The sequence below is a fragment of the Macaca mulatta genome, chromosome 13, assembly GCF_049350105.2.
Source record: "Macaca mulatta isolate MMU2019108-1 chromosome 13, T2T-MMU8v2.0, whole genome shotgun sequence".
In the NCBI taxonomy this organism is placed as follows: domain Eukaryota; kingdom Metazoa; phylum Chordata; class Mammalia; order Primates; family Cercopithecidae; genus Macaca; species Macaca mulatta.
The window spans coordinates 114,755,132-114,769,002 of record NC_133418.1 but is presented as its reverse complement, the minus strand read 5'-3'; the positions used below and the strand labels follow the sequence as shown (position 1 = coordinate 114,769,002).

Here is a 13,871-nt window from a genome sequence, read left to right as displayed (position 1 = left end):
GGGAGCTGGAGCGGACGGACGCAGGGAGACCAGTTGTAAGGCGAAAGCAGGAGGCCAGGCAAAAGAGAATATTCCAGTCTGTATCTAAGACTTAACTTTTCACATACACAACACCCTGCACCCCTGTCAGAGCCTCCGGGGTCTTCATGAGAGCGGTTTATCACGGTTCACTTAAACCCTCTTACTGTTTCAGCAAACACCTTCTCCTCAGCCTGCTCAACCCCTCTGCTCAACCAGAGTGGGCCCCGCAGGAACAAGTGGGGACCAGAGCCCTGCTCAGGTGAGTGGTGGGACCCGGCCTGTTCCCTTGAGCCCAGGCTTCTCTGGCTCAGAGCAAAGCCCCCGGGTGCTGGGATTCTCTCTCTGCTCCCACTCCCTGGATGTGAGCTTTTAAGGACGATTCCTCACTGCGGCCTCTGCCCTTTGTACTAAGCGCCAACACGCATCGCGGCTCAGCAAATGCGCGCGCAGTGGACAGACGGAGGGGTGACTCCTCCCTGAGCTGAAGGCTGCGGCGACGCAAATAAACAGCATAGTTCCTGCTCTCCATGAACCTGGCGCTGCAAACGTGGGCAAACCACACCAAGAGACGCCAGCAACCGAAATATAGGGAGAAAAAAAAAGGTGCCCTGGACACCAGGCTAGATCTCTCCTGCAGGCTCGAGGACTGCCCGGAGTGGGCGGCGTTTTCTCGGGGCCTGGGAAGAATGAGCGGGTTTCAGCGGGCGTCTTTTGGGTGACTGCCCGTCTCGGCTTCCCCTGACCCCGTAACAGAGCGGAAGAGGCCCAGAGACGCCAGAGGAGGGGCATCAGCGGACACTCAGGCCGAGAAGCTCTGACTCCGGGTGTCTGCAAAAATGACCGGATGCAAGAATGTCGCCTAGAACCAGCCAGCTTTCCGACCTCTCAGGTCATGGGCTCACTCCAAAGAAACGAAGGGAGAGTGACAGAAATAAAAACAACGAAAGCCGGGTTGAAGCCTCTAGGTGGGTCTCCGCTACCGACTGATTCAGCCGGTGGGGCTAGAGGAGGTTCCTATAAGCGCGGTCCCCCCTCCCCGCACCGAGTCCGAACCCCGCCCTGGGATTTCCCCAGGCGCCGCCGCCGCCGCCGCCGCGCCGCCTTCTCCGCCCCGCGCGCCCCCGCGACCTTTCCCTTACTTTCCAGGGCCTCAGGCCCCGCCCCTCTCTCCGACCAAAACACGTGCCGCGTCCCGCCCTGCCCGATCACGCCGCGGCCAGGCTCCGATCACGCGGCCCCCCGCGGCGCTCATTGGCCGGCCGGTCACGGGCCCGGTGCGAATTGGCTGGCGGCGGCAGGCCCCGCCCCGACGGGGGGCGCGGTGTATTTTGGTTCGCCTCCGCGCCCCGCCCCGCCGGCCGCTCCCTCCGCAGCCGCCCCGCCCCTCCCGCGCCGCGAGGGCCGCGCCGGGGCAGAGCCGCGCGGGCGGGCGAGGCGCGTGCCGGCCGCAGAAGCTCCGGGTAGCCGCCACCGTCGCCCACCGCGCACGTGCGGCCGCTGCTGCGCCGACCTTACGCCCCGCGGCCGCTTTGTTGCTCCCGGCTGCCCGGCACGATGCACACGCCGGACTCCGCGGGCCCAGACGACGCGCGCGCAGTGAGTAGTGGGGCTGCCGCGGCTGGACTACTCGTCTGAGCGAGGGGCGAGGCGGGGGACGCGGTGCGGGACCCGCGGGCCTGTGAAAGCGGGAGGTGGGGCCTGCGGGTCCTCGCTGCGGCCGCGCCGGTGGGGGCCTGGGCGGGCTTTGGAGCCGGGCGGGGCGGCGGCCGCGCGGGGCGCGCCCGGGTCGGCTGGGGCGAGGAGGGGGCGTGTGCCCCGCGCAGCTTTGTCTTGCGCTTCCTGGGCGGCCCCGCCCCGCTGGCCCCGCGGCTATTTCCAGCCATGACGTCACCCTGGTCCTGTGAGCCGAACGGCCGTTGGGTGGGGGAGCGGCTGGCGGGAACGCGGCACGCGGCCGTGGGGGCGGGGCAAGAGTTGCTGGCGGGGACGCGACACGGTCCTGGGGGCGGGGCAATAGCGGCTGGCGGGAGTGCCGCTCGGCCCTCGGGGCGGGGCAAGGTCCGGGGGCCCGGGCAACGACGGGAGGCGGAAGCGCGGCACGACCCGGGGGGCGGGGCAACGCCTGGAGGCGGGAACGCGGCACGCGAGCGTTGGGGGCCCTAAGCGTCGCGACCCGGGGACTTCGGGGAGGTATCCGTGGACGTGGGCCGAGTGTGGGCCTCGTGGTGTGCGGGCACTGTGGGCCGGGCCCCTTCCCGTCCGTGTGGTGAGCGGGCCTCGGCGCCGGGTTCTGTGACTTCACAGGGGGTTTGGTGGCGCAGCCTGCGGGACAGAGGCTGGGGATTTGAGGTGGCCTCGTCTTGTTTGATCTCGGGGAACCTGGGCAGAGGGAAAGTTTTGATGTTTTGGTGCATGGCAAATTGAGAGGAAACGTGTATCTTCGTACATTTAACGTTTCCTTTCCTTTTTCTTTTTGAGACGGTCTCTCTGTCTGTCTCCCAGGCCGGAGTGCAGTGGGTGCGCGATCTCAGCCCCCGTAACCTCCCTGGGAGGGAGGGATATTACTCCCTTTCAGAGTAATATCACCTTCTCACCCCCGGATTAGTTTTCTTTTGGAAGAGATCAGCTCATTCCAGCCTCTTCCTCCTCCTCCCCTTCCAGATTAAAGAGACGGTCTGTAATCCCAGCACTTTGGGAGGACGAGGTGGGCGGATCACCTGAGGACGGGAGTTCGAGACCAGCTTGACCAATATGGGGAAAACCCCTCTCTATAAAAAATATAAAAATTAGCCGAGTATGGTGGTGGGCGCCTGTAATCCTGCTAGTAGGGAGGCTGAGGCAGAAGAAGCGCTTGAACCTGGGAGGCGGAGGTTGTGGTGAGCCAAGATAGTGCCACTGCACTCCAGCCTGGGCAACAGAGCAAGACTCAGTCTCAAAAAAACAAGGCTGGGCGCCTGTAATCCCAGCACTTTGGGAGGTCAGGGCGGGTGGATCGCCTGAAGTCAGGAGTTGGAGACCAGCCTGGCCAACATGGTGAAACCCCGTCTCTACTAAAAATACAAAAAATTAGCCAGGCATGGTGATGGACGCCTGTAATCCCAGCTACTCGGGAGGCTGAGGCAGGAGAATCGCTTGAACCCGGGAGATCAGGAGTTCAAGACCAGCTTGACCAACATAGCAAAACTCTCTTTCTACTAAAAATACAGAAATTACCCAAGCGTGGTGGCGGGCACTGTAGTGAGCCGAGATTGTGCCACTGCACTCTAGCCTGGGTAACTGAGCAAGACTCCATCTCAAAAAAAAAACTGCAAAGAGATCCTCTCTGGGATCGTGGCAGGTTTACTTCCTGTCACCACCTGCTAGCCTTGGGACAGTAACAGATGACTTCTGCTCCGAATCTGTGGAGGGAACTGGTGGAATAGCCATGGGCCCTACCTGCTTGGGGCATAGAGGGAAGGCGCCAGAGTCCCTGAGAGCATCTATAGGGACACTGCTTTGGCGGCTTTGCTGCTTCAAAGAGCCATGGTCAGGGCACCTCAGCTACTGGCAGACTGACTAGATGGCCTCAGTGTTGGCTCCTCTTCCCTGGGCAGCTGCTTTACCCCAGCCACTGTTTGGCTTGCACCTCAGGAGTTAATTTTATTAATCATTTACCCAAGAAAAAGATGAACTTATTAGCCTTTTTTAAGAGTCAAGATTTTTGGTGGCAACACTTGCCATCTTAGTTCTGTCTTTGAAATGTTGGCTTAAAAGCCAAATTGTCATGAGCATTCCTTGAACATCTTTTACTACAGCTGGTGTTTGTTGCTATGGAGTATTGCATGTGCATTACATGCCTAGTGTAGGCCTCTGGTGTGCATATCCACATGCCCATCATGGGTGGCCTTTGTATTTCCCCTGCACTGAGAAGCCATTGTGTTGTGTCGCCTTTAGGTTGACATCATGGACATATGTGAGTCCATCCTGGAGAGGAAGCGGCATGACAGCGAAAGGTCTACGTGCAGCATCTTGGAGCAGACAGACATGGAAGCTGTTGAGGCTCTTGTTTGTATGAGCTCCTGGGGTCAAAGATCCCAGAAAGGTGACCTGTTGCGGATAAGACCTCTCACGCCTGTCTCTGATTCTGGGGATGTCACCACCACTGTGCATATGGATGCAGCCACACCTGAACTACCAAAAGACTTCCATTCTTTATCAACTCTGGTAAGAGGAGGTGGGAGAGGAGCATTTTTGTGAAATGACTAGAGTAGCTGAACTCAGTGTGTTGAATTCCTTCAGCTGGGCACGGTGGCTCAAGCCTGTAATCCCAGCACTTTGGGAGGGTCAGGCAGGCGGATCACAAGGTCAGGAGTTCGAGATCAGCCTGACCAACATGGCGAAATCTCATCTCGATTAAAAATACAAAACTTATCCCGGTGTGGTGGTGGGCGCCTGTAGTCCCAGCTACTCCAGATATCTGAGGTAGGAGAATCGCTTGAACCCAGGAGGCGAAGGTTGCAGTAAGCCGAGATCGTGGCACTGCACTCCAGCCCGGGCGACAGAGTGAGACTCCATTTAAAAAAAAAACAAAAGAACAAAAACACTCTTCATTCATTTCTGAAAAATGTGCTCTTTCTATGGATGGATCGTACCTTGCTATGTGGTTAATGTCCGTGGGATGAAACCTACAGATTAATGTGAGAAAGTGAAATTTACTTCCCCAGGGGAATCTTGGGGTGGAGCTTAGGTTCTCCTGGTGACCCAGCCTAGTATCAGGATATGTGGGTAGCAGCTGGAGAAAGCATGTGCTTTGACATCAGATTGCCTTCGTTGAGTGCAGTAAATCACTCTCGTTTTTGGTTTTTTAATTTGCTGCATCTGTGAAAGTACTTGGAAAACTTGCATCTCAGCTTGGAGAAGTTGAGAATGGTAGGTTGCTAACAGAAGTGGAGATTGTGATTGTCCTGGGCTGGAAGCTTTCTCTGAAAAAAGAGTGTAGAAAGCAGATTTGGAGAGGGATGGGAAGGGCCTGTGGGTTGTCAGGAGGGTTGCAGAAGTGGTGGGCCTGGCGGCCAGGACCTCCTCTCAGAGTTCCCTGCATTGGGCTCTTGTGTAGGTTTGGGAGAGGTAAACACTGTGGGAATAAGCTGAGACAGCAAAGTGCCCCATGCGGCCTCGAAACCCACTGGGATGTTGAAAACAGGGTTAGCCGAGTGTGTAGATGATTCTGTGTAAAGGTATTGGGAGCATTGTGATGAATTAAGTCCCTTTTGAAATTTAAAGCAACCTTTTCACATGGTGCTTTTGTTTTTTAAGTGCATAACGCCTCCTCAGAGCCCTGATCTCATGGAGCCATCGACAAGGACACCTGTTTCTCCCCAAGTAACAGATTCCAAAGCATGCACAGCCACAGACGTCCTCCAGTCCTCTGCCATAGCGGCCACAGCGCTGAGCCGGGGCGCCGAGAGGGACTTGCTGGGTTTGGAGCCAGTGCCCAGCTCTCCCTGCAGGGCCATGGGGACCAGTGTGATCCGACACACTGGGGAGAGCCCTGCTGCCTGCTTTCCCACCAGCCAGACTCCAGATTGCCGGCTTCCTGACAGCAGAGAAGGAGAAGAGCAGTTTCTGGGACACTTTGAAACTCTACAGGACACACACCTCACAGACACTTTACTCAACACTAACTTGGTGTCCTGTCAGCCCTGCTTGCACAAGTCTGGTGGCCTGCTCCTCACTGACAAAGGCCAGCAGGCAGGGTGGCCTGTTGCAGTTCAGACTTGCTCACCAAAGAATTATGAAAATGACCTGCCCAGGAAAACCACTCCTCTGATTTCTGTCTCTGTCCCTGCTCCCCCTGTCCTTTGCCAGATGATCCCCGTGACTGGACAAAGTGGCATGTTACCAGCTTTTTTGAAGCCCCCTCCCCAGTTGTCTGTGGGGACTGTGAGACCCATCCTAGCTCAGGCTGCTCCAGCGCCTCAACCTGTGTTCATGGGACCTCCGGTGCCTCAGGGAGCTGTGATGTTGGTCCTGCCCCAGGGAGCCCTCCCTCCGCCTGCCCCCTGTGCAGCCAGTGTCATGGCTGCCGGGAATACCAAGTTGTTGCCCCTCGCCCCTGCTCCAGTGTTCATCGCCTCTAGCCAAAACTGTGTCCCTCAGGTAGACTTCTCCCGAAGGAGGAACTATGTTTGCAGCTTCCCAGGTTGCCGGAAGACCTACTTCAAAAGTTCCCACCTTAAGGCCCATCTTCGCACTCACACAGGTAAGCACCAGGGCAGGTAGGGCATCGGGCACACCAGGAAGCACACTTTGAGCCGCCTTTGGGTGGGAGGGGATCGTGAGAACCCCTGGTGAAGGTGGAAGTGTGGCTTTTTCTTTGGTTCTGAAAAGCCTGCACAACCTCATAAGGGTGGGGTTGTTACCACAGCCATCAGGAGTTTGCATCAGAGCGCTCGCCCTGGAAGATAAAATGTAGTATAATTCTGTTACTGTGTCTTTTGGTAGCTTTTAGAGTGACTCCCAGTGCCCCCTTCTGTGCACATTGCAGTAGACACGTTTCATGTGTTTTGTTTTTTTTTTAAGAGAACATGCATTCACATTCAGTAAATGTATCTTACCAGTGTGACTCATGTTTATTGTGGGAAAAGGTCTGGCCAAACTATAGAAGAGTTCAAATTCTAAAATATTTTTTAAAAGAGTATAGTTTTCTTACCTCTGAGAGTAGTTTTTAATTTAAGTTGTGCAAGAAACTAGGCTGACCTAATGATCTCTCTGTTGTCTAACCAGCTCTGTTCAATAGGATTTTCTGAATGGTGGAAATGTTTGCCGTCTGTCCATTAGGGTAGGCACTGGCTGCTCACACTTGAAGTGTGGCTAGTGTGTCTGAGGAACTGAATTTTACATGTTTTAATACTTGAAGTTTAAATAGCTCCATGGGACCTGGGGCTGCCCTGCCGCCCGGCAGTGGTCTGAGTGTTGCTGGATAGAGAATCGCTTCAGTAGGTGAGGGCACCATTTCTCAGGGGTTTTGCGAGTTTGTGTTCTGTTGCTCTGATCGTGGTAGCCTCCACGTGTAGAATAAAGTGCAGTCTGGTGTTCAGACATTATAAGAGGAACTGTACCCCTCCATTCTCCTGAGTGGCTGTTTGCTTTGAGGATAAGGCCAAACTTGGCCCATGAAGTACTCGCCTTTGCCCATGCAGAAACAGCCTCCCCAACGTTCCGTGTCTGATTCCATATTTCCACCCTTCCCCCTTGGCCCTCTGCCCATCTCTGCTTACTGAAACCCCTCGAGGGCCTTCCTAGGGTTAGTTACTGGATTGTTTCTCTATCTTCCTTCTTTGATCCTGGTGGTTTACTGTAGGTCTTACCATATTCTCCCTTTGTTTTGTAGTTATATACCTACCTCACCTGGATATATTCCTGGTGCTTGGTACAAGGGCCTAACACTAGGCAGTAAATGAGGATTGGTCATTTGCGCGGCATTTGGATGTGGGGCTGTGTCAGGGAACGGGACCTGCTCGCCACTCTTAAAGGGCTGGTTGACTCAATGAGCTCTGCATTTCACCGGGACTCTCCAAGGGAACTTCACATTATACCAGAGCACAGCTTCCAAATTTGGGGAGGTGACTGAATGAGGTTTTACTGTTTATTCAGTTTTCCTTGGTAGAAGTACTGACAGAATGACCTGCAGTGATTGAAACAAGCTACTTCCATGTTTCCTAAAGTACTTCCAATTCAATGACAGGCATTGCATGGGGACTCACGCCTGTCATCCCAGCACTTTGGGAGGCTAAGGTGGGCAGATCACGAGGTCAGGAGTTGGAGACCAGTCTGACCAACATGGTGAAACCCCGTCTTTACTAAAAATACAAAAATTAGCTGGGCCGGCTGGCACACGCCTATAATCCTAGCTGTTCAGGAGGCTGAGGCAGGAGAATCACTTGAACCTGGGAGACGGAGGTTGCAGTGAACGGAGATCGCGCCATTGCACACTCCAACCTGGGTGACAGAGCGAGACTCCATCTCAAAAAAAAAAAAAAATGGCCAGGCATTGTGGCTCATACCTGTATTCCCAGCACTTTGGGAGGCCGAGGCGGGCAGATCATGAGGTCAAGAAATTGAGACCATCCTGGGCAACATGGTGAAACCCCGTCTCTACTAAAAATAAAAAATTAGTTGGGCTTGGTGGCACGCTTCTGTAGTCCCAGCTACTTGGGAGGCTGAGGCAGGAGAATCGCTTGAGCCTGGGAGACAGAGGTTGCAGTGAGCCGAGATTACGCCACTGCACTCCAGCCTAGTTGACAGAGTGAGACTCCGTCTCTAAAAATAAAAATAAATAACCATAAGAGTTCTGAAGAATCCCCTTTTTGTGCCATTTTGTAAGCTTGGAGTTTTGGTGAGAAGTAGAAACTGGGCAAGTTCACCTTGGATAAGATCGCTTTTTATATATATTTCTACTAACCTGAAAAATCTTTTTTTTTTTTTTTTTTTTTTTTTTTTTGAGACGGAGTCTCGCTCTGCCGCCCAGGCTGGAGTGCAATGGCCGGATCTCAGCTCACTGCAAGCTCCGCCTCCCGGGTTCACGCCATTCTCCTGCCTCAGCCTCCCAAGTAGCTGGGACTACAGGCACCCGCCACCATACCCGGCTAGTTTTTTGTATTTTTTAGTAGAGACAGGGTTTCACCGTGTTAGCCAGGATGGTCTCGATCTCCTGACCTCGTGATCCGCCCGTCTCGGCCTCCCAAAGTGCTGGGATTACAGGCTTGAGCCACCGCGCCCGGCCCTGAAAAATCTTTAAATTGGAATAAGGTAGAGTGAATGGATGCTACTTTTTTTTTTTTTTTTTTTTTTGAGACGGGGTCTTACTCTGTCGCCCAGGCTGGAGTGCAGTGGCACGATCTCGGGCTCACTGTAAGCTCCGCCTCCCAGGTTCATGCCATTTTCCTCTCCTGCCTTAGCGTCCCGAGTAGCTGGGATTACAAGTGCCAGCCGCCATGCCTGGCTAATTTTTTTTGTATTTTTAGTATAGACGGGGTTTCACTGTGTTAGCCAGGATGGTCTCGATCTCCTGACCTCGTGATCCGCCCACCTTGGCCTCCCAAAGTGCTAGGATTACAGGCATGAGCCACCAAGCCCAGCTTTGCTACTTTTTTTCTCTTTTTTAGACAGAGTCTCACTCTCTCCCAGGCTGGAGTGCAATGGCATGGTCTCCGCTCATTGCATTCTCGGCCTCCCAGGTCCGAGCGATTGTCCTGCCTCAGCCTCTGGAATAGTTGCAATTACAGGCGCCCACCACCACACCCAGCTAATTTTTGTATTTTTAGTGGAGACGGAGTTTTGCCATCTTGGTCAGGCTGGTCTCGAACTCCTGACCTCGGGTGATCTGCCTGCCTCGGCCTCCCAAAATGTTGGGATTACTGGCGTGAGCCACCGTGCCTGGACGGATGCTACATTTTTTATTTTTATTTTTTTGAGATGGAGTCTCGTTCTGTCGCCCAGGCTGGAGTGCAGTGGTGCAATCTTGGCTCACTGCAAGCTCTGCCTCCTGGGTTCACGCCGTTCTCCTACTTCAGCCTCCTGAGTACCTGGGACTACAGGCACCCGCCACCATGCCTGGCTAATTTTTTGTGTTTTTAGTAGAGACAGGGTTTCACCGTGTTAGCCGGGATGGTCTCGATCTCCTGACCTCATGACCTGCCCACCTCGGCCTCTCAAAGTGCTGGGATTACAGGCATGAGCCACTGCACCTGGCCGGATGCTACATTTTTAATTAATTTATTTTTGTTTTTTGGTAAAGATTGGATCTCACTTTGTTGCCCAGGCTAGTCTGGAACTCCTGTGCTCAACTGATCCTCCCCAGCCTCCCACAGTGCTGTGATTACAGGCATGAGCCGCTGTACTTGTACTTTGCCTGATTTATTTTTAAATATATTTTGAAAGATTAGCTTGAAATCTTTGCGTGCTAACATACCGCATTTTAAGTGTGGGAGGAATAAATGCCTTTTGGAGAATTTCTTGACCCAAATCATCCAATTCCAGAAATAATAAGATATCACTTTTTTCAGAGTTTGATGGATGTGATTTTAAAACGACATGAATTAATCTCTTGAATAAGGTGCTCAGCATTTCCTTTCTCTTTAATATGTATTTTCTCACCTCATAGGGGAGAAGCCTTTCCACTGCAGCTGGGATGGCTGTGATAAAAAGTTTGCTCGTTCGGATGAGCTATCTCGCCACCGCAGAACTCACACAGGGGAGAAGAAGTTTGTGTGCCCGGTGTGTGACCGACGTTTCATGCGCAGTGACCACCTGACGAAGCATGCCCGGCGCCACATGACGACCAAGAAGATCCCAGGCTGGCAGGCAGAGGTTGGCAAGCTGAACAGAATCGCCTCTGCAGAGAGCCCAGGGAGCCCACTGTTCACCATGCCAGCCTCTGCCTGAAAGGTCCCCTGGGATATCACTCATGGGGTTTTTAAAAACCTTCTTTTCAGGAATTTCTCTCCCACTGCCTCACCCCCAAAAAAAAATGGTCTTGGGGAACTAGGGGAAGATCGGGGAGCTGGTTTTGATGAAAGTATGTTAACTTTCCTTTCCACTTGGGACCCTGTTCAGTATCTTTTGTAGTTTCAGAAGATTTTTTGTTTTGTTTTTTTAAAGAAATGGTAGAAAATTTGATAATCTAAATCACCAGCATTCAAACAAATATTTCGGCAATAAAGTTTACAAAATGGATTTTTACGACCTTTCTATTGATGTTTTGTAGAAATAAGACAGGGTACTAATTTTTATACTGTTTTTTATAAAAATATTTATATTGTTGGTGCTCAAATCACCAATTTCTAGCTAGATCATTTTGCAACCACCTTTTCAGCATTTAATAACAAAGTTTTTAAAAATGACCCATCTTTTAGTAAACTTGACATGTTATTCCACCAAAAAAAATCACAAGTTATCTGGCCTTTGAGATCTTTTTGGAATTGGACCTGGTTGAATAAGGACCTCATAAAAGGGAAAAATAAATTTTGCAGTCAGCTTCTTCATAACATTGTGAAGGAAATTCTAGGCAATCATTCCTGTCACCCAAGAACTAGAATTTTGGTTGACTGGAACTAGTGAGCTGTGTCCCTGGTGTGTCATGAAGGATGGACCCCAGCAAGTAACGTGAGCCACTGGGCAGATCCCAGGGACCAGTACTTGCTGCAGGATCTAGTCTGTGTGTAATAGTCTTGGCCATGGCTCTGCTGAAAGCAAGCCATTCAGTTTCTTGTTTGTACCTAAAACACCAAAAAAGATAAACACTGAAATCCAGCCGCTTTGTCCATGGTCAGTTGACTCCTTTTGCTGTGGCTGCATCCATACTGCATTGTGGGTAGAGTAACTTCCCAGAAAAAAAGGAAATGTCTGCAGTGGTTGGATGAACTTTCTGCCAGAGTACAGCTTAGCTGAGGTGAGATTCATGTGCAGGCAGGCAGTGCCAAGATTCTGCTGCTTTTGTTTGCCAAATACTAGAAATGCAAGGAAATGCAAGTTACGCTAAATGGCGGTAATACTAGCCAACTGCGTTTCTGTTCATTTTGTTTGAAGGAAACTTTTTTGACCAAACAGAATATTACTTGGAATGGTGTGTTTTACAGTCTACCTAGAAAATGGACGTTTTTCAACTGTGTGAGCACGTCATAGATAAACGAGAGAATGTGGCCGCCTGTGTTCAAGAAGCCACTGACACTGGTTTTTGTTAAACATTGGAAGTTCAGGCAATGGAATAAATGTAGGAACATACAGAACATTGCACTAATTTAATTTGGTGGCCTGGGAATTTTTTTTATTGTGCAGTATGTATTTAAATTTTGTCTCTGTGTTAATTATTGGCATTTACCTTTATTAAAATGATGGTAAGGTGGAATATTGAGTAAAATTAGGTTTTGTGTTTTATTTTTTGTAGTCTGATAAAATCTCCACCTGGTCATTCATTGTATGTTACTTGATACCCATTAACTTGCCCCTTAGTATCAGCTGTTACTTGGCACACATGTGTTTTTCAGAGGTTTTCAGTTTGGACACTCCATAGGTGAGTGTCCTGTCATCGTGAGACAGTGCAGTTGCTGTCTTATGTTGTGCATAGTTCGTGTTTCCTCACCACCCAGTCCTTTCTCCTGCTCATCAAAATAAGCATAAACATTTTTGTACACTATAAATGGCATCAAATTTGGATATTTTTCTTAATTATGACATGCAAGGTAGTGTTAGTCCTGCTAGTATTCTGGTGGATAAGGTCTTTTGAGTATTTGGTTGCTTGTCACAGAACATTCTCCAAGTAGTGCTATTTCTAAAGAAGAGATACAGGTTGAAAATGGTTTTAATTTACACTTCCATTTCCTGATTACATTTGGAAATACTTTGTGTAAACCATCCCCCTTCCACCTCCATTTGTCTGTTGAAAGATTTTAAGTTGGAAACAGTTCCTGTCTGAAAACTATTCTGAGAACCACAAACCTTGTGTGTGGATTCAGCATGGAGCCCTTCAGCTGGCGGCTGTGGGTGCTGATGGCCGCTGGAGAGGCGGGCTCCCCTCGTGCACTTTATTGCCTGGGCAGTTTTGCTTGATCTTTTGTGACTTTGAGCCTTTTAAGTAGTTTGAATAAGACTTAAAATGTTTCATAATTATGTTTTATGTAACAGACTTTGACATTATTTAAATGAGTATGTAATGTAACTTTTTTCTTTGAATCATATAAAACTTGATTTTAAACTGGACATGTGTCCTGTGTCATTTAACTCTGCCTGGTGGCCTAAGTATACCTAGAGAGTTTTTGGAAGAGTCTATAAAATTCATGGTGTATTGGCTCAAACTAAACTCTCCTCTCTGTTTTCTGGAGTTTTATTGTGTTTCTTTAGGTTCTTTGGAGGGTCCTTTCCGGAAAAAAATGTGTGAAGAGCTGGGTGTGGTGGCTCACACCTGTAATCCCAGCACTTTGGGGAGTTGAAGCAGGAGGATCCCTTGAGCCCAGGAATTTGAGGCGGCCGTGAGCTACGATCACACCACTGCACCCTAGCCTGAGTGACAGAGCAAGACCCTGTCTCAAAAAGCCAACATGTGAAGTGGCCACTCTGGCAGTGGGTCGGATCCAGGCAGACCCAGTAGTGTGCCGGGTGACCCTGTGGCCGTCAGTGCTCATGCCCTTTCTGTGTCAAGGGGTGGCTGCAAAGAGGTAGAATTGAAAGTGGTTTTCCAGCCACTCTGGAAGAAGTGCTTGGAAGTCTCTTCCATTATTTCCTTCCACTCCCGGCCCAAGATTACAAAGTACATCATGAAGCCACAGGCTTCACTCTTCTTCCTCCTTTTCCTTCCCAACTCTTGAAACTAAAGGCTGCCATATCTCCAGAAAACACAGCCCCTGGCCACCTCGGGAGGTCTGATTTGTCCCTAGGGGGACCAGACCCTCACCACACAAAAGGTCTGATTACGGAGCCGCTTCCTAGAGGGAAGTATTAGAACTGCAAGTGTGATTATCCTCCTCGGGGCAACTGACAAGACTTTTCTCCTGCCTCTTTATTGCCAGGAAGGAAAAAGGAGAAAAAAAAAAAGGGGGCCACAGATTCTTCCATGGGGCGCTTGGTGACACTTCTTCGACAGCCTTAACGCTGTCCCATGTGTTCACATGTGCACGAGCGTGCGCCACTCCTGGGAACAGAGAATGCTCTCATGGATCCGCCAGTGTCAGCAGCAGGTGTCCGGGCAACGTGTGTGAGTGGGCGTAGCATTCCTTGGGGACAAGTGGGCCTAGGTCTTTGGAACAGCAGAGGAAAGTGTCTTATAAAGGGCTGTTTCAGGGAGGTGCAGGGAGCCTGAGCCAACAGCAGCCAAG

General features: G+C 51.0%; 1 protein-coding gene across 3 annotated transcripts; it reads left to right on the top strand.

The window, feature by feature from the left end:
- The first annotated feature begins 483 nt into the window (after positions 1–483).
- KLF11 (KLF transcription factor 11) lies at positions 484–12,759 on the top strand. Of its 3 annotated transcripts, none has more exons than XM_015111689.3 (4): positions 484–986; positions 3,955–4,224; positions 5,317–6,262; positions 10,166–12,759. In XM_015111689.3, the coding sequence occupies exons 2-4, from the start codon at positions 3,964–3,966 to the stop codon at positions 10,444–10,446; spliced, it is 1,488 nt and encodes a 495-aa protein (XP_014967175.3). In that variant the 5' UTR covers positions 484–986; positions 3,955–3,963; the 3' UTR covers positions 10,447–12,759. The 3 variants fall into 3 exon arrangements, with proteins under 3 accessions (XP_014967175.3, XP_014967174.3, XP_001090608.4); XM_015111688.3 differs by lacking the exon at positions 484–986 and adding an exon at positions 1,333–1,617; XM_001090608.5 differs by lacking the exon at positions 484–986 and adding an exon at positions 2,025–2,287.
- Positions 12,760–13,871: the final 1,112 nt, after the last annotated feature.

Bases quoted from the DNA above. Each gene is read 5' to 3' on its own strand.
- KLF11 (XM_015111688.3), top strand. From the start codon at position 1,576: ATGCACACGCCGGACTCCGCGGGCCCAGACGACGCGCGCGCA. The intron at 1,618-3,954 runs GTGAGTAGTGGG...TGTCGCCTTTAG, and splicing joins GCCCAGACGACGCGCGCGCA to GTTGACATCATGGACATATG. The intron at 6,263-10,165 runs GTAAGCACCAGG...CTCACCTCATAG, and splicing joins CCATCTTCGCACTCACACAG to GGGAGAAGCCTTTCCACTGC.